Source organism: Catharus ustulatus, chromosome 2 (genome assembly GCF_009819885.2).
Source record: "Catharus ustulatus isolate bCatUst1 chromosome 2, bCatUst1.pri.v2, whole genome shotgun sequence".
In the NCBI taxonomy this organism is placed as follows: Eukaryota; Metazoa; Chordata; class Aves; order Passeriformes; family Turdidae; genus Catharus; species Catharus ustulatus.
Genome location: NC_046222.1, coordinates 25,815,976 through 25,838,821, shown reverse-complemented (window position 1 = coordinate 25,838,821; position 22,846 = coordinate 25,815,976). Strand labels below are relative to the sequence as shown.

The 22,846-nt window shown below is 47.6% G+C and overlaps 1 protein-coding gene across 2 annotated transcripts in view; it reads right to left on the bottom strand.

Annotated features, from left to right (window-relative positions):
- Positions 1-17,647, bottom strand: part of VANGL1 (VANGL planar cell polarity protein 1) — a 47,847-nt gene extending 30,200 nt beyond the window's left edge. The window contains exons 1-4 of one of the 2 annotated variants that reach the window (XM_033051863.1): positions 17,547-17,647; positions 10,696-10,977; positions 8,800-8,926; positions 4,979-5,586 (exon numbers count right to left, since the gene is read on the bottom strand). In XM_033051863.1, the coding sequence (XP_032907754.1) occupies positions 4,979-5,586; positions 8,800-8,926; positions 10,696-10,778 (818 nt within the window). In that variant the 5' untranslated portion in view covers positions 10,779-10,977; positions 17,547-17,647. Of the gene's footprint in view, positions 1-4,978; positions 5,587-8,799; positions 8,927-10,695; positions 10,978-17,139; positions 17,242-17,546 lie in introns of those variants that run through there. The other variant, XM_033051865.2, reaches the window with a different exon arrangement.
- Between the last annotated feature and the right edge of the window lie 5,199 nt (positions 17,648-22,846).

Below are 22,846 nucleotides of genomic sequence, written 5' to 3'. Positions count from 1 at the left end.
ATATTCCATGGAAGCTTTCCTTTTGAGGACTACTAAGATTTTAAAACAGCGTAAGTGTTGACACAACTCCAGACAAAAGCACTCTGTACAGTTCAAACCCTGATCTCGTGCTCTTTATTAGCACCCTTGATATGGGGAGGCATATTTGAGCAGCAAGATCAGATGTCAAGGCTTATAAATGCAGGCTGAAATATGGAGCCCCCCTTAGCCCTCCACACACTCCCTCAAGCAGTGAACAAAGTATCAGTGGCACCAAGGGATGCCTGACAAGAGAACACTCATCAGATTAATCAGTAAATACTGACAACATAGAGATCAGCTTTATAAAAAACAGGTCCAACAAACACCCAAAGCAGCTAGGAGACAGGCTGAATGCGCTCCCCTTCCACAGAACATGTCTGCATCTCCTTTCTTTTGTGTGTGCAAGCCACCAGGTCTCTCTGTAAGGTATTGTTAATTCCTGCAGGGAAGGTACAGGTTTTCCAGAGACAGGTGCTTATTTTGAGGAAGTAGCTGTTTCCTTCCTAAATTTTTAAACCACAGTTCAGCAAACACCCATGCAAATGGAATGGGTAACAGGGGTACAGGGAATGTTCAAGCACACTTTTACCACACGGAACTGCTATTCCTGAGTATCAAGCTTCTCTTGATTAGATTGACAAGAGAACACTGACCAGTTCACAGCCATCTGCAAAACTTGAACCCTGATTCCAAAGGTGTACACAGGCTTCCCCACCACCTTCCTAGCAACCTGCTTCATAAAGGTAAGCCCACACCAGACAGAAAGGACAGTGTCCTGGTTTTCTCCGGGATTGTGTTACTTTTCTTCCTAGTAAACTGATGTTTGTGTTGTTGCTAAGTACTGCTTACTCTAACATAAGGACTTTTCAGCTTCCCCTGGAAGTGCCATTCAGTGACAAGTTGCACAGGCTGGGAGGGAGTACAGCCAGGACACCCAACCCAAATTGGTCAAAGGGATATTCCATACCACAGAACATCATGCTCAGTGTATCAACTGAGGACAGCTGGTCAGGAGCCACCAATCACTGTCTGGGAAGGGGCTGGGCATCAGTCAGCAGGTGGAGAGCAACTCTATTGAGCATCACAAGGTTTTATTTCCCTCTCTCCCCTCTTTGTTACAATTACTATTATCACTGTCACTATAATTAGTATTATGTTTTACATTAATTAAAATATTAACCTGTTCCTATCGCAACCCATCAAAAGTTTTACCATTTTTCTGATTCTTGCCCCCATCCATACAGAGCAGGGTGTGAGTGAGGAGCTGTGTGGTACTTGCCAGCTGGGGTAAACGACAACAGACAGAAGACAAACTCCTACTCCTTTAAACAGCCCAACACAAGATGAACTATCAAAGCCCCACTCCTCATATACCTTCTGCAAGGATAAGCAAAAGGGAGAAGGACCCACTCCCAAACATTTCTAACCTCATTAAGACCATACTAATTATATAACTACACTTCAGCCCAATATTTTGCCTATGTGAGAGATCAGTAATTACCACCTGTATTACAAGACATTCACTTTCTTGAACTGTCTAGACTAGCAAAGCTCTAGGGTAGGAAAGAGTATTCACTGGATAGGAAGGCAACATGGTTAGCACACTAACTACAGAAAAGGAGGGGTTTCTCCAGCAAGATCCTTCCTACAAAGTTTCTGCAAATCCAAGCCTCCACTTACAAATGTATTGGCCTTTCAACTGAGAAGTTATCAACTCTTGTGCTCCCCCTACCTTTGTTTCCCTTTGTTGTTGCTTTTAAAGTCTCACCACCATTCTCACTCAACCTCCTGCATTTTTCTAGGCTTTACCATTCCTGCCATCTCTGCTGCTCCCTGCTCTTTACCCACACATATGACCGGAAAGCAACCCTTCCAACCACGAGCAGCAGAGCAGTCAGTGAGCTGAGACTTGCACCACACTCATCAAGACTCCTATTTAATTTTTACCTCCCCACTCCAAGCTCCTGAATCAATGCCAAAATGAATGTTTGTTTTGGCAGTCAAGTCTCCCAGAAGAAAAGTTATAGCCAAGGTGCTGGGGGTGGGACCAAGCCAGCCTATTAATATGCTGATTATAATGTAAATTTGGGGAACTACTCCCAAATATGCTTACCATCCTGGACCTAGGGCTCTCAGGGGTGGAGCAGAATACCTAACTCAGCACTTTCAACTTCTTTACTGCATCTGGAGCCAAGGAGGGTGGAAAATCCTGTCTGTACCCTGCCTCTCAAAAACATGGTTTGCCAGAAGGGCAGCTGAGCTATTGTTTTCTTTCCTTCTCCCCCAGAAAACATTTTGCTCTCATACTTACATAGCAGCTCTCTCTGCCTCACCAGATAAGACCTATAATTGGAAATGTTCCATCTTGGATTAAAAATTAGTGATATCAACAATTCTGCTGTGATGAAAAAAACCCCAGAACTACTCCAAGAAGCAACACTGAACAATATAAGATGTCTCAAGTCCCTTCTCACCACCAGCTTCTATAGAGCACACTAGACTGTTGAGGGAGACAGATTGCATGGTTTGTTGGTGATCAAAACTTTTAAGATATTCGACAGCGTAAAGGGATAAAAGGTTTTGATTTCAGGAGACAGATTGCTACACCTGCTAAAGCAAGCTGCTCTTTCCAGGTGGCAGCTCACCACCTCTCCAGGACTCCTTTAAAAGTGTTAGAATGAGGCAAGCATGCAAGGTGGCAAACAGAGCCCAAAGGCAGCAGCAAGTGGTATATGCCTACTCCATCACAGTTAGAACCACCTCTCCAGCACATCCACAAGGCTGCTTCTCCAGACTTCCTGAAATCCAGAATGTCCATGCATGTCTTCACATTCTCCCATCAACAGACCTCCCGCTCCAGCCCCATGTCTTAGCCACAGAATCAGGGGCAGAAGGCAGCACCTTGTGACCTACATTTCATCAACAAGCATTACCGTAATGAAAACTCTGCAAAATTATGCTGTGAAGATGATCAAGTTCTCTCTTTTTTCATGTTTCACAAACATCTCATAATCATAAGCCCTTAGAAGCTGAAGGATATATTAACTACATTCACTTTTTACACAGTTTGTGACATTGGAGCCACACTCGTTATCAAGATCAGAAGCTCCTACCACTTGCACACAAGTAACACAGAGGACAAACTCTTCCTTAGCTGGGAGAGTCCCTAATCAAACCCACAGCTTTACCTTTGCAGCAGTAAATATGGAAAGACACAAGCTTCAAAACACACTATGCTCATCTGTCAAACTAAGGAAAAAGCAACACTAGTTTAGCATTATCAGACACACTTGATGAGACTCTTCTGTTACACAAGACACTGGAGCATCCATGTGCTGCATGGTTTGCATTCAACATACCAAACCAAACTGAAATCAGATTGCCAACAAACGAGAAGTTACAAGTTTTCATAGATCTCAGGCTTTACAACTCTTTGCTACCCAAGAAATTTCAAAACCCTGATGCAAAAGAGAATTGGAGAAAATACTGCTTCTAACACATGCGCTATTAAATATTTTGGCCTTGATTCTCAAGCAAATTCTTTGCCTCCAATGACAAGTTAGACATGCAGACTTTGGCAGGTGTAGGATCTCAATTCCTCTGAACACAAATCCACAATCTACCACCAAGCAAACTCTCTCAAACCAAATCTGCTGTGTGTGTATATATGGGTAAATACAGACACATACCAAACTTTCTCTGCAGAATTCACTTATGATTGAACTGCCTCATCATATCTCAAGGCATGATACTGCAGCAGAGGGAAACTCCAGTACCCATCTTTCCATCTCTCTCATAGGTTATGCCGGATCACTGACTACAGAACAATTAAGCTCAAAAAATTGATTTCACAAGAAAACCAACAGATATTAGCACATTTTTGAAATCCTGAAAGAGACGTTTAAGTCAATGGGTGTGTCTCCATTACAGAGGAGGGGCTCTCCCCTTCACATTTTCAGAGGAGGAAAAGCAGACTCCAGACTGACTTCACCAAAGAGGCCTCAAGTTCCTCTTTATCCAGGAGAAAACTCCTAGACTTCAGCTTCAACCACTAAAACTGCTACAAAGCAATTCCACTGCTAAGCTAATGGCTGCAGGAGACTGTTCCTACATCCATTTAAACCAGCAGATGCTAATCTCTTCATCTTCCACAGATAAACATGCCATTGGGGTCTGGACAGGATAAGCTGAGCAGATGTTTAAGTGCACATTCAGCCTGGGGAATCATCTCCAGAGCTCAGCTGCAAGCTTCACAGGACACAGGAATCAAGGCATTTCTGGAGAGCTTCGCAGGACACAGGAACTAAGGCAATTCAGATACCTGTCCTTTTTTGTACCGTTGCTGAGGGAAGCACTAATGCTAGCAGGAGGGTGGAAGCAGCATGCATGTGCCATGCCTACAGTTCCCAAATACTGCCAGATACATCCAACCCTGTAAACTGATCCATATCTAATGGCAAAAAAAGCATCATGCCATAAAACCTTCATCCCCTGCCACATGGCCTGACCTGCTGTCAGGAGGCTGAGTAGTTAAGCTCAGCATGGCCTGAAGGGCTGCTGCCAAAGCAGTGCCTGACCCATACAATCAAAATGCACAAGGCAGCCCCAACTACACAAAGAGAGATCTCCATTTTCCTCCAATAAGGAGACAGGTAAAGAAGCCCAGAGAAGGATCTTAAAGATGTCTTCAGGCATCACCCACTGACCACCCCAAAGTTATGACATCAGCTTTTTTAATTTACTGAAATGTGCAGGACTCCTGAGGCATATGTAGCCTCTCCCACACTCAGAGAGGGGGCAGAGAGATTCAGTTTGGTAACTTTGGAGGAACTCTAGGAATTCTTCTGGGGGAAGATTCAGGAACCAGCAATAACACATACTCAAATGCAGCTGATGCGTCACGCCACAGCAGATCCACATTTATCTATACCACTGGACTCCAAGGGCTTGCACCTACCTCAGGTGTCCCAAGCTGTAGTATCGTGACTCCCCGTCTGTGGAGCGAACCACCTTGATGGTGAACATGGGCTGCAGCTGCCGTAGCTCCAGCAGCACAATGGCCAGGTAGTGGATGAAGAGCAGGGCATCCACCAGAGACACGGCGTACTGCACTATGCCTTGGTAGTTGGTGTCCTTTGAGTCCAAGATACGAACGCCATAAAAGAGCCAGTAGGAAAACACAAAGAGGAATATGAGGACCAGCAGAAGGGCCCGAAACACAAACACCCTTGGTAGGTCTGCCTTGGGTTGGCGAAAGAAAAGAGCCCAGGTCCCAATCAGGAGAATGAGGAGTTTAAATGCCACAGAGATGAACAGTCCCTCACAGACAGTACCACACGGCTCCAGATTATCTCGCCACAGGATCTGGGGTAACAAAATGAAGGCAATGGGGGTAAGGAAGACTAGGAGTCCAAGAACAGCTGCCACTGTTAAGCCCAGGTAACGTTTGCAGTCCAACCCAACACTGTCTTCCAGATCTTTACTGATCTGGGCAATGTCCTCCTGGGAAATACTGTGCTCAGAGGTGCCTGTGATTGCCGTCGTGGTCTCACCCCAGTTGTCATCCTGAAGGAGGAAGATAGAAATAACATTGAAACCATCAGGCTATTCCTTCCACATGTTCTATTTTTCTTGCCTGGAAAGATTGCTATGACAGTCTTCAGTTCCAGAAAAAATATACAGCAAAAACACCTTAAACATAGTGAATAATCAACCCTGACAATTAGTAAAGGTTTGGAAACAGCAGCAACTTGTCCAAACCAGTGACTATAAACATTAGGTGCTAAAAGCCCATAACTACAGACAAGGTAGCTCAGCTTGCTGTGCCACTCACTGTACCCCCAGAGATTCTTCTTCCAGGACATTTAATGAGTAACATGACATAAGTCTTGGAAACTGTAGTAATCATCAGTTCCCATGTCCAGGGCAAGGACTAGTATTCTTCCAGCCCACAAATTCTGCAGTGCAACTGCACCACGAAAGCACCTGGAAGGAAAATTTTCATTTCAGCGTTTCAAGACAGTTGTTGTTACACAATCAAAAACATGTTCTCACATTATTTTTCCATCCGTAACAGAAGCAACCACACCTCCAGCAAGTTCCTCCACTTCATTGTCTTTTATTCTCCTCTACAGTAGCACTGCCCTCAGTAGCTGACAATCCAATAAAGTTTAGTTAAACCAACATATTGCAAGGTGATCATGGAAGATATTTTCAGTACAGAGTTTTTAAGTTTAGAGGATCCTAGACTGCCAAGTAGCTCTGGTATTACAATCCAGGCCATTGTCAGAAGCCACTTACAAAGAGGTTTACCTGAAATACAGTCACCATATAGGCAAGTTTCAGATTACATTAAGTGTTCTGAAAGTCTCATTTCTTCCCTAGTTAACATCAGACAATGTCTATGTTGGTTCCCCCATGCTACAGTGTCTCAAGTCACTCCTTCCAGGTGCTGGCACAGCCAAAGAGTTACACTGATATGTACAGATTTGACTCGCAGCTGCTGACGGAGTGACTCATGCACATGGAGGCTCCTGATGCTTCCCACAAACGCATGCCAAAGAATGGCAATGTACATAGCTCTGCTGCTTGGCATCTGGCACCTTTTGTAGTAAAAATGCTCATTCAGAACCACATTTTTGCTCTTCTTCCTGAGAATATCTTCCTGCAGCCTGTGTCACTAATAGGATTTACAACTTTCCTCTCACTTCTCCAACTGCATATGCTGAGCAAAACAGCTTATTTGAAAGAGACAGGCATAATTTTAAACCTTTATTCACTTCTTTTAAAGAGTTAGAGGAAAGAGTCTTCAGGAAAGGAGTAGACTGAAACAGCACAACTACTTTGAACAATTCCCAACTCCAGTGATTTAAACTTCTCCAAGACATGAATACCTCCCATGCCTACAGCAGTAGGGTTTTGAGACCAACCACAAAGAGTCATCATCTTGAATTAATATGAGGGGGTTTTTGAGTAATTTCTCACCAAAGCAGAGGCCTTAGAAGAGATATCTGCCTTGTAGTATGTCCTGAAAGGCAGCATATTCCTACCACATTTTCCTCTTTAACAGTGTCTCTGCAATTTAAGCATTTCAACTATTTCATGCTTATGCATTTAATAGTTCTGCATCGTTTCCTCCATTTGATGAGCTGCAGAATTGTGCAGAAAAGAGAAAGGACAAGAACAGCAGAGCAACTTAAGGCTGCATCCCAGAAGACAATAGGCAGGCCTAGTCACAGTTTAGCTCTTACAACTCTTTCCACTTGAAAAAGTAGACCACAGCCTAATGCAAAAAACAGTGGATTTATATGGAACCACAGACTCAGAGAATGCTTTGCGTTGGAAGGGACTTTAAAGATCATCCAGTTGCAACCCTCTTGCTATTGGCAAGAACACCTTTCACCAGACCAGGCTGCTCAAAGCCCCATCTAACCCAGCCTTGGAACATTTCCAGGGATGGGGCATTCACAACCTCTCTGAGCAATCTGTTCCAGTGCCTCACCACCCTCACAGCAAGTAACTTCTTCCTAATATCCAATCTACATCTACCCCCTTTCAGTTTAAAACCATTCTCCCTTGTCCTGTCACTGCATGCTCTTGTGAAAAGTCACTCTCTGGCTCTCCTGTAGGCTCCTTTCAGATACTGAAAGGCCATAAAATAAGGTCACCTCAGAGCCTTCTCCAGGTTGAACAACCCCACCTGCCTAAGTCTTCCTCACATGAGGAGAAATATGAGGCTACATCTCTAGTGGTACACGGTTTGTTGGAACTAACTGAGGACACTCTGTTCCCTAGGAGAAGTCTGGCTCACACATCAACTTATTTAGCTTTGGCTTTAATTGAGGAGATCTGCATGAAAACAAGGACTTAGGAATTCACCAGCGCCTTTAGAACTATTGAAATAATAGCCGGGACTCATGAAAACAAGCATATGATTACAAAATACCAAATTACAGGACATAAAATGAGCACACCAGTAGCTACATGATACTGTTACAAGTTTGGCTGGAAATCACACAGTTTTGGTGGGGGTTTTTGTTTGTTTGTGTTTTTTTTTTTTTTGGTGCACGTGTGTCTTTTGTTTTTTGGTGTTTTTTTATTGTTTTGAGGGGGGGTTTTTTTGCGTTTTTATTTTTTTTCTTTTTTTGGTAAAGGCAGAAGTGGAGCCCAACAGCCAAGGATTAACAAACCTGTAATCCAGCCCAGGAGGTACTGAAGCATCCTGCATTCTATGTCTTGCAGCATCAGTCATTCTTTGAAAATGAATATGCACCTTCACATCACCTTTTAGAGCAGAGCACTGGATGCATCCTAGGTACAATCTAAATGCAGCACTATTCTACTTTTTATTTAACCCATTGTTATGTAAAAGCTTTCTCTGAGTTCACCCTCCTTCACAGTTATTTCACACTAGTTCTACATTTCGTGATTCCTTTCCCTATTGGAATCCTGATTCTAATGTACTTTACATGGTTACCTGGAGTAAATCACTGAGATGATGGAAACATGTTTCTATTAGAGCTTGGCAGATGAACTCTAGAGAGAAAGGCAAATTAGTGCCCAAGGAGTTGTCACATCAGTTATGGTGCTGTCAGAAATAACATCCTCAGAACAAGTCAGAAGTGATTGGGACCTTGGCTGTATAATAAAAGGCACCCATAAGCCATGATTCCTTAGTAAACAGCATGCAAGCAGTTCTTTCTTCCTACTCACGGGCCAGTAAGCCACATGCTCTGTCCCACAAGACACACTCCAGGTTTGTTTTCACGCCCTCCTTACCTGGCCCTCCTCTGCCCGAGAGGCATCATTCCCAAGCAGTGGCTCTGCAGGAGGTGTCTGGATAGTGACTGACTTCTCAGACCGACTGCCATCTTTGCTTCGGGGAGATTTGTGTCTGTCCCGACTCCTTTTTCAAACAGAGGAGGAGGAGAACAATATTACCAGTTATTCTATGGAGCAGGGCCTGAAATGTGCTGAACCTCTACCTGCAACAGGTGTTCCAAGCACTAGATCAGTCAAGTTTTTCCATCTGTTGATCAACACAGACTCAGGTTGCGACAAAACAAGATCTGGAGGAGGTAGAAAGGGACCTTGCCAGACAAGCACACAAGCCTGGAGGCGGGGACAGACCACCCCCTCAGTCATAGCAGAGGGAAGGACAGGGATCCATGCCACCACCTCATATTCTCTAAACAGCTTCCATTAGTACTGTGCCTAAAAGGAAAGCCTTTTCCAAAGCATTTTCCAAAACAAAGGAAAGCATTCTCCAAACAACTGGAAATTCCATTGGAATTTACTGGTCTACACAGTTCTCCACCTACAAGAAGTGACTTGCAGGGACATGTCCAGTTAACACAAGGAATTAATCAACAGAGCTTTAGTTCCTGCGAAACAAGAGTCTTGTCATCTCTGACCTTAACACTGTAGGACAATTGGTGAAGTATATTTCCACTGGTTAATAACCTCAAGTTAAACTCTCACAAAGAAAGCAAGAGCATCAATGGTACAGGGCCAGCCTTTATTTCCAGAGCACCCTTGCAAACCTCAGAGCTTCTCATCTGAGAAAATCTCAAGATTAATTAAGCCCTACCAATCTGCTCCCCAATGGTTTTCCTCCCTGTTCTCAAATGGACAGGAAAGCAGCCTTTGCACTGGAAACCCACACTGTGCTCAGGGACTGGCTCAACCCTCTCGAGTATCCCAGCTCTGCCTCTCTCTTGGAATTACCAAAGCCCAAAGGTTTCACAGGATTACACTTTTTCCAGTTTAAGGCTCTAGGATTTTTATGTTGGTTTTGGAACTCTAAAGGCATCTTTCCACGCAGCAGTCCTAAGTTTGAATGGGCAATCTGTATTGGGGTTTGGATGTTAAGGAAGGGAAAAAAGGCAAATGAGATATTTTCCTCAATATCTGGACTGTGAACTAAGAGACTTCATGGAAGAATTCTTTTTCCAACAACACAGGATATTTGCTTCCGAATTGCAAAATTATTTTGGACCAGCTCTGTAGTAAGTTGCAAAAACTATGTGGCACATATTTTACATGTAAAACTAAGGCTGGTGTAGGAAAAAAAAAGAAAAGAAAATATTTCCAAACAATCATAAGTTTCAGAGCAGATGGGTTTTCAGGCTACTGAACTACCACAACAGAGAGGACTTGCTATTCAAGTTCAGGAAAGCCTGACTTCTAATCCAATCAATTCTGATAAAGGACTTGCTGCAGACTCAAGTACCACTCAAATTCTGTTTAAAAAAGAACATTAACAGACTTAGCCTGAAGGAAGGTGGGGAAAGGCAGGAAACCTTATTATTACAGAATAAAGAAATGGCATCAGAAGACAACTAGCAATTATCACTTTAGGAAGTCTACCAAGTCTTCTCCCCAGATGCTGTACTCATCCCCCACCCTTTAAGAGGGGAGTTAGGTGATCTTTTCTTTCTGCTGGCACTATCCCAATATTTTTGGCCACACAAAACCCCAGCATGCAACCAAACAGGTTGAATATCACTGAATTATCAGCTTCAAGTCTCCTCACTGTGTTCCCCATGAGGACTTCCCACGTGTATCTCCTCCAGAGACGTAGGACCACTGATTTTATCCTGGCTTAAAGTTTTATTTCCATAGGACATGTCCTAACTTAGAGCAGTAAGTAATTAAAACCAAACATTTCCTTACCCTTGTCTGTGAGCTTTTTTGGAGTGACCTGAGTAGTGGGAGTATCCTGAATATGTTGATTCTGTATCCATTGCAGCAGACATCAGGTCTGCACAGAAGGGGCACAGATTTAGAAGATGCGTTCCTGGTGCTCCCGAGGTGGAGTCCGTGGTAAAAGTGCTTTCCTGGGTACTCTTTGCTTCCCAGTCATCAGTGAGATCTGGTCCTCAGAGACTGAGTGAGCTCCACTTAAAAGTCATCTGATCAGAGGGGAGGGAGGTGGCTTGGCTTCTCACGATCGACCTAAGAAACGAGAAACAGGCATGGAAGTGCACTCTACGCAGAGCAAGACATCATTCCTCCTGCAGGAATTCCCTCACTTTGGCCACATATCACACTTATCAAGCTTGTCCTAGTCAACACCTCTTTTTTTAATCTAGTGAAATATATGCATTTGAAGAGTTTTAAATGAACTCAAAGCACCTGTTTTGCAGTTTAGCCCATTCACCCAAAAATCTGAAAGAGACTGTCAAGGTCACCTGGTAGGAGACAGTGACTTGGAGAAGGCACAGCAGCCTCAAAATTCACCCACAGGAAAAGGACCATGCATGGCTTAGACACCACCATCTCTTCTCCTGTGTGAGACACAGCCCAAATAACCCCAGATTCAGAAAGCAGCATTATAGCCTAGTTTACAGGGGGAAGAGGTGAGACTGAGGTAACTTTCCTAGGAAAATGCCGGACAGAATCAGCCCACTGTGTCTGAACCTGCTTTGTTTTCACAACTGCAAGGAGTGCCCATTATACAGGCACATCAGTTACTATACAATCAATGGCACTATGAACAACCTCCTCTCTTTGTAACCTTTACCTTCAGAAGCTACTTCAGGCCTCAAAGAACTTAATTTTATTAAAAATCATATCTATATATACACACACTAATAACACTGGGGGGAGTCGATTAGAGATCACGTCTAGCTTATATGGGCCAAAACTTCTTACAATGTACTTCCATTTGGAACAGCAGCTGAAGTCACAAGTGTAAAGGGCAGAAGAGGCTCATGTTTTTTGGAACAGGAGCAGGGCAAACACTAGAACAATTCCCAACAGTAATGTGTCAAAACCCTTGAGCCCTGTGGAAGGAAGGATAGACATCATCCCATTTTCCAAATCCACATCCTGCATTAGGTGATAAGAGAAATAAAAAGGAGGGGAGTTAAAGAGTTATCATAGGTTTGGGGAAACATATGCAAATAGGGAAGGGGGAAGGATTGTAGTTATGGACAGAGGTATCTTGGCAGAGTCCAGCACTCCTGTGGCACAAGGAGCACTCTCACATGCCTTGTGCCCAGGCAACTGCTGCCTCCAGCAAACATAGGACTAAAGCCATGCTGTGCTTTCAGAGTGGGCAAAAGACCACTTTAAAATTAAACTAGATCCCGCTGTAATTTCCTGGACACAGCAATTTTCAAAGCTGTTAGCAATAAAACAGGCAACCACTGCTCTCAACCCTCTCCTTCCCCAAAGACAGAGGGACAACAACAGAAATCCTGTTTGGCCAACTATTCTTGCCAGCAGTAAGATTCCTCCTCTAACACCTCTGCAAAAGCTCATAGCAGAAGCAGTGAGCTCTACCACATGCAAGGTGTGCCAAAGAAGGAAGCCTCTTCCCCACAGGGTTCCTTGGCTGGTCATGCAATCTGCAACAAAGTAAGCAGCACCCCCACTGCATCCAGAGCTGCAGGTATTTGCACAACACTTGGGCTTTCCAGGGCTCTTGAAAAGCAGAAACGGTATGGGGACAGGATTCCCAAGCTTTAAGGGCATATTGTGCCTCCAGAAAAACCTTAAGGCATCAGGGTATACAAAATGGACAAATAAGGATGGGACCATAAGGCCTGGTTTCAGGAGGAAAGGAATGAGGATGGATTTAAACACAGTAAAATAAAGTCAAAGCACAGCACAGTTTGGAAAATGGCATAATTGCTGTAACAAGAATAAAAACCTCCCAGCCTAAGATGCAATGTTAAGACTCATTATCTCCCTAGATCTGCACACAGCCTGTACCTTATTGCTCCAGCAATAGGTTGTGACTCATTAAAGCTGATTTTTACGTCTTCTGTCCTGCTAGGCAACCACAGAAAAACCTTTCTCTGTGTTTATCTTCCTCTGATAAATGGGGGTGAGGCCACGACCCCGCTACGTTCAAAAAGCACCATAAGGAGATGGCTGCACAGGACTTTGCAGTCATTAGGCACCACAGACCAGAAACACCCTCAGCTGAACAAGAGATGACAAGTTATTGTAGTCTTAAACCACTGTTTGTGGTGTCACTGGAGTCCCTTTGAGAATAACCATAACCTTCACAGGTACATACCGCTACATTACAGAAATAGGAAAAGCAAGGAGAGTTTCTGGCATAAATCAGTAAGGGTTATATATTTTTCCAAGCCCTGTAGGAAAGCATAAACTCTCACCCTTTTCCTCTAACCACATTAAAAGAATTTTCTCCAATATCCCAGGCAGAAGAATCAGAGTTGAGATGGGGACAGGGAATAGAGCTCCTCTTTTGACCTCTCTCACCCCATAAGCACAGGATCATACTTCTCTGGAGGCCTCTGAGAACATTTCTGCAGGTAGAAGCTGCCGTGGAAGTGCACAGGCTGCACAGGGAAGAACCCATGAACAAGTAGTGCGCATTTGATGATGAGTGAAGTAAGGCAGTGCTGGGAACCAGGCAGAAAAGACCATCACAGCAACATCAGGGCAGGCTGGATCACACCAACTTTCTTTTCTGTGCAGGCAAGAGCAATGGTTTTGACACAGTTCTGTAAAAAGTCAAAAAGGTGGTCCCCAAAAACCATCAAGTCTCCTGGATCATCATCAAAAGCAGTAATCCCAGAAGTATTTTCCAACCTAAATTATACTACCATGAACTCAGGGACCCCGCATCTCCTCCTTGCCCTGACTGTAGGATACACCAGTGGCTAAATAGATCTTCCTGTTGAGGCACTCACAGGGCTGTCAGGAACAAGATTTATCTGCCCAACCTCAGCTGGAAAAAGCAGAAGACCACTAGCTTTGCCTGGTGCCCAACTGAGACAGATTGTCAAGAAGGCTTCCTAGACTTGTCCAACAGAGGGTAGCCTGGATTGCTAGACAGACAACATTCCCAGTGAAGGAGGGAGAAGCACAGCCCAAACACACACTCCTCAATAGCCATGCCAAGCCAGCTATCCACCTCCTGGTGTATTTCATAGCAGGAACGCAGGGCAGCCTAACACCAGAAAAGCTTCTTCTGTGGAAGAGGTATGGAAGGTACCAAAAGACAACTAACATGCTAAACTACATCTCTGGGTTGGAGCTCTTCCAATTGCATAGACAGAAGTCAACCCTGGATTAGCTACCATCCCAAGAGTGCCCACTACTAGAGCCTGTGGAAACCTAGAGAAGACAAGCTGTATGTGCATCCTCATAACACAACCATATCCAAACTACGCAGTCTTGACAACACACCTCCACTACTAAATCACTGTTAATGATGATTCCTACCCCTCTGGGCAAGAACAATCGTTCTGCTTAAAGCAGCAGCCCCATCATTTGGGGCCTCATCCCTTCACAAAAAAGCATGAATTCAGAGTCCAATACAGCCAAATGACATGGCTGCAAAAAAGATCATTACATCTCAAAGGACTACACTGAAGGCATGGTCTGTTTGCAGAGTTTATGGCTGAGGGTAAAGTTGCACTGTATTTCAGCATTGACAAGAAAGTTGGTGTAAGTAACTTCCACCTCTGCACCACGGTTCACCACTCTTGGTTGTGTCAACACAATTCTCAGCATGCAAACAGTTCTGCTGGAAAACAAAACAAAAAAATCCCTTTTCTCACCCCTGCCATGCTTTTGTCTTGGATCCTTTCCGTGACCTAGTTCACAGTACAGCTCAAAACATCAAAACCGACATCAGGGTGAATAGCAGCACCAGCAAAGAGCTAGAGGGGAGATGGGAATGCCTCCTCTGCTCCACAATTGTATAAACTGTACACCCAGAACTTTGCTCCCAGCAGGGTCAGCACTCTCACTTCGCCTTTCCCTTACTGACAACAGAAAGAAGCCAAGCATTAGATGGAAAACAATGGAAACGCACCCCAAAGTAAATTTTGGGACCCTGTGCTGGCAAGAAGGACTGCATGACAGTGAAGAAATGTAGTTATCCCTAAATACCTCAGAGATCACTGTAATTACAGTTTCTACGCAGCTACACAACTCATTGTAACTCCCTCCTTTCATATACTCATAAATCTCAAAAAGAGTTCTTTTGAGTTGCATTTTTCCACACTGGAAGCCCAATCCTATTTCCAATGAAGTCTGCGTTATGATCACCTTCAACGGAGTGCAGTTTGGCTCCCAGCCCAAGAGAAATTTAAAAGAGCAAGTTACACCTTTAAATGAAAGAGGGCAAACACAAACAACAGCTCCCTTTCACGTCCCATGCTTTCCCAATGGATTTTCCCCAGTGAAGTTAAGGCAAATAACTCCAGAGCAGTTTGTGTTTGAAATCTTCACACAGTTTCAATCTTGCTGTTTAAAACTTGCAATCAATTAGAGTTGGTTTACCAGTCAGTTCATGAAGTTATCTATATTTGGAAGTGCCATCTGGAGTGCAGGCAGCCACAGGTGTCCACGAGGATGTGCGCACAATTCAGCTCCAAATGCTGTCGACCTCACTTGTTAAACACCACTAGCTGTCTATGCGGTAATGGATTCCCATGAGCTATTGCACTGAGAAATCTTTTTTTCCATCATTTAGTGAAACGAAGAGTTTCGCAAATCAAGCACACTGAACCTTAGGTGCTACGGGTTCAAAAGTAAAAACAATTAAGGCAGCTAAGCAGTGAGGAAGCTTTTTCAACTCTGGCATTGGCTTGGCTACATAATACTGCTGCAGGACATTCCCATTATTTGCTTCAGGAAAATAAGAAGTTGCATAATTTGCTATGTTCAACTGCAGCCATAGCAAGACCTATGAGCAATGCCACAGGAACCTCTTGTTTTTGAATTTCCTGAGCAGGCCCTAATCCAGCAAGTTGATCAGAGAAGTTCATCTATATTAGTCTACTCGCAGAACCAAGACTTGCAGTTTTAATGGGCAATGAGCTTTGGGAACCAAGGTTTTTCTAAATTACTTGTCTTTATTTTTGCATGTCATTAAATAAGGTCAATTTTGGCCTTCAATATATATACAACTAAACCAGGCCATGGTGGTGGCTCTTGATTTGCATGCCCGTCATTCATAAAAAACCAACCCTGTTTAGTAGTCAGCAAATTCAAGCCCTGTAGCAATAGGTTCTCTTTTCTTCTCAGAGGCTACTCAGAAAGATTTCAAGATCCCCTGGAATTTCCAGCCCCAAAGCTGAAAACAATTAGTCCATGACATGGATATTTCAGAAAGAAAAGCCAGTTGGCTTATTGAAGCAATCCACTGTTTCATCAGAATGTGCAACGACACAGCAACCAAGAGAAATACCCAGGCAAAACCATCACAGTAACCCCCCCCCAGCCCCTTGCCTCCCTGTTACACAGCTGGAAGCTCTCTACATGGGGCCCATCTGCAAAGCGCTTCACTGGAGGATGTCCTCTGCTGACTCCAAGAGCTGCTGGTCAGTGGCTGTGAGCAGTTAGATATCTGCCTGGCTGGTTCCAGTATAGTCTGGGATTATTCCAAAATTTCAGCTATAGGGAACATTTTTAAAGGAGGCTTTTTACAAGACTCCATTCACAATTATTTTTCAAAATTAACAACTGTAGTGATCACAGAGCCAACACTGGCCCTGTAGCTCGTTTGGCCAGCTAAATAGCCAAACCCCAGGAGGAAAAGAGCCAAGCATAGTCAAACGAAGCTTTTCAAAGCACTGCTGAAGCTCCCTTCTCCCCTACTCTCCTCTTTGAAGTCAGGCTGAGCTCACAGGCAATGATATCACAGAACATACTTTATAACATCCTAATTTGCACTTCCAGACAGCGTGACTCCATTTCTTAACTCTTTATACCTGCACAGATCTTGTGGGCAGTTCATTACTGACAAACCTGGGTGAAAAAAATCCCACTGCTCCAAACAGTCTGCCTCCCCAGATCGAAAACCCTGCCATCAAGTCACTTACGCTTTCACAGACTGCAATTCAAAGAGTTCAACCCTTGGCATAAGAGAGTTAGTTCACCACCTTGACAACGTTCTGAATAAAAAAACAAAACCCTGCCACGTTATTTCGCAGCAGGTCTCCTTCCTGTCACTTCTGCTTCCCCTTCTGTGCTGTCCAGCGGGATGAGCCCAGACACAGAGCAGTTTGTTTCAAACGGCGTAGGCACGCAAGGCACCATCAGCACAACATTCACACCAGCGTGGAGCCTCTCGCACGAACAGCGCACGGGTTACTCGGGAGGTTTGGCAGCCACAGCGCTGCTTACCGAGCGGGGCTGCGCCCACGGCCCTTGCCGGCACTGAAAGGCATCCCGGGATGCCGAGATCGCGGATCCGCCGCCCCAGCAGCCTCACGACGGGCAGGAAGAGTCTCGGCCGGCAGGAGGGAGGCCGCCACCCATCTTCCACCTCCGCCCAGGCATGGGAACCATCGCGCAGCCCGGAAAGCGCCAAGCAGGGCAGCGGGACGCCGCGGGCTGGCCCCGCAGCGGGTACCACCGGGACTCCCAGCCGCACTCCCTGGCCAGGCACGGACCCTGCGACCAGGCGCGGGAGCCGGCGGCTGCCACACCACCGCCCCAGCACCGGGGTCCCGGCGGCGGGAGGGCGTGGTGGGGGCGGCGGCATCGCCCCTCCGCCCCGCATAGACGGACGGGCAGATGGACGGACTCACCTCCCTCCCACGGCCGTCCCATGCCGCTGCCGCCGCCGCGCTGCTTCCGACCACCTTCCCCGGCAGCGGCCGTCGTCGCTCCTGCTGCTGCCGCCACCGCTTTCCGCTTCCTGTGCCCAGCACCGCCCCACACTCCCTCCCCCCACCCCCGCCAGAGCCACCGCCCCCGGGCGGGCTTCCCTGCCCGGGGAGCGGCCGCCCTCACCCTCACTGAGGCTCCGGCCCTAAATTTCCCCGGAGCCCGGCTCTCTTGCAAGCGGACCTGGTGGAGCTCTGCGGCAGGACCCGCTACTCCGGCCCCGAGGCCTGATTTGACCCTTGAACCTCTCGCCATAGTTCAGCCTCCTCTGCACCTCGGGGCGTACACACGCTCCTTCACATCTGCCGCTGCTTTCCCCATCGTCCCCCTCGTTGCTCCCGGTGCCCACCCTCAGCGCCCGCAGCTCTTCCAAGGCTCTGCAGCTCTCCTCCACCTGACCTATGCCGTCACCGTCTCCCCCAGGAGAAGATCAGTCTCTTGGAGCTATCCCATCCCAGACTACGGTATCCATGGGTTTCCTCTAAGGCTGAGTGTATTGCCAGGCACTCTAATGCCTCGCTTTCGGAACGGCTTGGTCTGTTCCTTCACCCAAGGCATGCAGCTGCAGCGCCCTTTTCCCCTGGTGACAAGAGAATTGCCATGAGGAGGGACCTCTTGCTGCCCAGGGAGAAGGGCCTGGTTTGCCTGAAGCCTGCCTTGGGCACCAAATTCCTGGCACCACTTGCTCTGGGCAGGAGACTCCTGTGTTAGCACAAGTCACTTTTTCTACATGTACATGTTGCTATTTCATCTCACCTTTAGGTTATCTTACCCTTTAAAAATATCTAAGTTTTCAGGATATACAATGAGCTAGCAACTGGGAATGTATGAAGAAAATCTAGACCTCCTAGATTCCAGTCCTGCACTTTGAACTGCTCAGGAATGACCCAGGCCACAAATGGAACAAATGCAGAAGAAACTGAAGTTATTCCTATTAGTTAGTGTATATTTTGCATTATTGTGGCTTCTGTGGATGGTATCCTTTTTTTTTTTCCCTCCACTTTTCCTTCACTCCCTCTTTCCAAAATAATGCCACAGTTTTATTTGTGGTGCTTGCCCCCTACTCAACACCCATAGCCCACAGAATGACTTCACAGTGAAACAGTCAACCAGGAATGACAAGAAACCTTTCCATATCATTCTGATTTGGTAGCTACACTACCTCCTATATTGCATGGCATACATACTTACTCAACCCTGTGACTGATTGGAAGAGTCTGATATCAACTGATGGGCTCCATCTTGTATTATGCATCAACATGTGTCTAAACTTGCCCAAGGCCTGAGTACTTTGCTGCATTCCCAGGACTATCTCTATCCTGAAAAGTGTCTAACACCCTGCTGAAAGCCTGCCTCAGTCTCAGTGCCTGCTAAGGGCTCTCCATGGCTCATGGGCTTGCTTCCTCCCTTCTCTGAGGTGGGTGAAATGTGACAAAAGACTACAGGCTTGAGCTTACGCAGGACACACAGCTGGAGCAGGGGAGAGACTTGGCATAAGGAGGAAGGTTTTACCCGTGCCATGTGGGGGAGATACTGCCCTGCCTGAAAAGCTATGGAAACTCAGGAAAGCATCAACAAGGGCAAGAGGCCTTTACCAAAGGTCTTTAATTAGACTTTCAAAGCAACAAAGAAACTCTGCTAAATCAATCTATTCTCAGGACTCGTTTCATGGTTTCGAGCAGCAGGACTTGTTGCAGTACCCCATGGCAATGAGATTGCTAAAAGATCTAAGCTAAGGGTGTATACAAACCTCAGTGAGGACCAGCACCCATGCCCTGCCGAGACCTGGTGCAGATACTTGTTAGACTCAGCAGTGAAGCCCCTCACACCTAACTAGGTCAAGGTCTTACACAGAAGACTGGCAAAGGAGGAATACACTGAAGATGGGCTCCAGGGCAGAATCTGAGATACTGTTACATGCTTATCTCTCATCATCTGTTTAAACCTCTGAGACATGAGGAAATGTTTTGTATGAGTCAAACTACCTGTGTAGTAGGGTCATAGTTCAGAAATTTCTGAAGAGCTCTGCTCCTGTACACTACTGAATCGGTAAAATTAGAGTTTATTAGGGCTTTCTTTAAGATACCTAAATGGATCTCATAGGAGAATTGTTTAAGTTGGAATGGACCTCTGGAGGTCCAGTTTCCCCATTCAGAAAAGAGTCAACTAAAGCAGGTCGCTTGGGGCTGTGCCAGGCAGTTTTTTGAACAACTCCAAATACAAAGAATCCAAAAGCTCCCTGAGCAACCTGTTCCAGTGTTTAACACATGCAGAGTAAAAATTGCTTTTTTCTCACATTTAAATGTAATTCTGTATATCTCAGTTTGCACCTGTTCCTTCTTTTCCTTTCACTAGGTCCCACTGAGAAGCCTGGCTCCACCTTTTTTACTCCCTTCCAACTGATATACACATTTACACAATCAACTCAACTCTGAAACTTCTTCTCAAAGCTAAAAAATTCCAGCTCCTGGTGTGTCAATGCACCAATTCTTGAATCATGTTAGTGGACTCTAGTATGTCCATGTCAAACAAAGTTAGTCTTTGGTCCAGAGCGTGCTTGAAATGCAAGACACTTCCACTGTTCCGTTCTCCTCTGCTTTCATCTTTTCCTGTTCCTGGTGGAACAGTGGCCAGGAGATATTTTAGGAAGGATTTGCAAGTGGTCAAGTACAGTAATTTCACGACTATAAGGCGCACCCTTCTGACTAAAATTTTGGTCCGAACCCAGAAGTGCACCTAATAGTCTGGTGAGCCTGATATGATCTACAAAGTTGCAAAAATTGCCAACCCAGAAGTGTGAGCTGCAATGGGGGGTGGTGCAGCAGGAGCGCCGAGTCGTGAGTCGCAAGGTGGGGCGGGAGCGGGCACCCCCGGCCAGCCCCTGCCGCGCAGGCTGAGCGGCACCGGCGAGCCCCCGGCCAGCCCCCGCCACGCGGGCTGGGCGGCACCGGCCAGGCACCAGCCAGCCCCCGCCCAGCAGCAGTCGCACAGGGAGAGAGGGAGTGGGCAGCCCCCGGCCAGCCCCTGCGACATGGGCTGGGCAGCGCCAGGCAGCCTTAGGCCAGCAGCAGCCGCACAGGGAGAGAGGGAGTGGGCACAGCCCCCGGCCAGCAGGAGCCACACAGGGAGAGAGGGAGCAGGTAGTGCCGCGCCGCCCCGAGCCGCCCTGAACCACAGCAACCCCGAGGTGTCAGCCGTGGCTGCCCTGAGCCACGGCCGCCCCGAGCCCCGCCTTGCCAGCCGGGGATGGACAGGAGTGCCAGGCCCCGCGCACAGGGAGGACGCTTGGGGCTGCGTTTAAAGGCTACACCAATCTGTGAAAAACGTTTGCAAATTGAGCACATGCCAGTAAACTCCCCGATTGCGGGATTCCGTTACTAATTAGTTCCTTTGTCGCGCACGGCACGGATCTTCGCGGCAAAAAAAAAGTGTGCCTTATAGTCCAGTGCGCCTTATATGATCTACAAAGTTGTGAAATTTGCCGACTCCCGGGATGTGCACTTTATAGTCCAGTGTGCCTTACGGTCGTGAAAATAGTGTATACGGTCTGGCACTGCTTTATGGCATGAACTTAGATGCACACACAAATAGATGAGGAGCTAGGACACTCATGTGAAGCCAGGCCCCAACTGTTTCATGAAGTGGCACACAAGAAAGGGCTATGATTTCAGATTATTACAGTAGTTTCACGAATACAAGCCGCACGGATTATAAGCCGCACCCCCAGTGCCTCGACAATGTTGCTGTCTTTGTCAATAGATAAGCCGCACCCCGAATATTAGCCGCACTTTCGTTCGTCGCGAGAATCCGTGCGCAGCTTTCACAAATTGGCCAATTAGTAAGAGGATCGCGGCATAGCGGGCTTTACTGGCTCGGGGCGGGGCCAGGCAGGCTCGGCCCGCTCATGGTTGCCGACGGGGCCGGGTGGCCCAGCTCAGCGCCACGGCTCGGCGGGGCTGGCCGGGTGGTGCTGCCGCCGCCGCCGGGCTCGCTGGCCCCCCTCTCCCGTCAGCACCGCCCCGCTGCCGCGTTCGCTCGCCCGGCTGGCAGGGCTGCCGCCGCCGGGCTCGCCGTCCGCCCCGCTGCCGCTTTCGCTCGCCCCGCGCCGCGCCTCGCGAGCGCCGCGCCCGCCCCGCGGCGCTTTCGCGGCTCGCGGTTCGCGGCTCGCGGCTCGCGGCTCGCGGTTCGCGGCTCGCGGCTCGCGGTTCGCGGCGGCGCTTTCGCGGCTCGCGGTTCGCGGCTCGCGGTTCGCGGCTCGCGGTTCGCGGCTCGCGGCTCGCGGCTCGCGGTTCGCGGCTCGCGGCGGCGCTTTCGCGGTTCGCGGTTCGCGGTTCGCGGCTCGCGGTTCGCGGTTCGCGGCTCGCGGCTCGCGGCTCGCGGCGGCGCTTTCGCGGCTCGCGGTTCGCGGCTCGCGGTTCGCGGCTCGCGGTTCGCGGTTCGCGGCTCGCGGCGGCGCTTTCGCGGCTCGTGGTTCGCGGCTCGCGGTTCGCGGCTCGCGGCGGCGCTTTCGCGGCTCGCGGTTCGCGGCTCGCGGCGGCGCTTTCGCGAGCGCCGCTTTCGCTCGCCCCGCCGGCAGGGCCGCCCCCTCCCGTCTGCACCGCCGCCGCGTTTCCTCGCCCTGGCCGGCACTGCAGGCCCCCGCACCGCCGGGCTCCCCCACGCTGCTGGCCCCGATTATGCTGGGCTTCCCCCGCTGCCAGGCAGCCCCACCCGCCGGCCTTCCTGCTTCTGCCATGCTCCCCTGCGCTGCTAGCCCCAGTTCTCCCGGGCTCCCCCGCCATGCTGGCTCAGGCTCTGCCGCCCCCCTGCCCCGCCCTGCTGGCTCAGGCTCTGCCGCCCGCCCCCCACACTGCTGGCCCCGCCTCTGCCAGGCTTTCCCACCTCTGCCGGGGCCGGCCGGGCTCCAGCTTGGCTTGGGGCTGCCGCGGGCTCTCACTTCCGTGTTGGCAGCTTTTAGAATTTTGTTAATAGATTAGCCGCCCCGGAATATTAGCCGCACTTCCGGGTTTCCACCAAAATTTTGGTCAAATTGGTGCGGCTTGTATTCGTGAAATTACTGTAATCTCTTTCTGCAGCAGACTTGAGGTCATTTGATGAGATTTATGAGATCATAGATACCTTTTATTTGCTCCAAATTTGTCTCTCTTCTCTGGAAAAAAACCCCAATCTTTATCATGTGAATGTCAATGCTGCAACCTCAAATTCACTGGGAGCAGCAGAG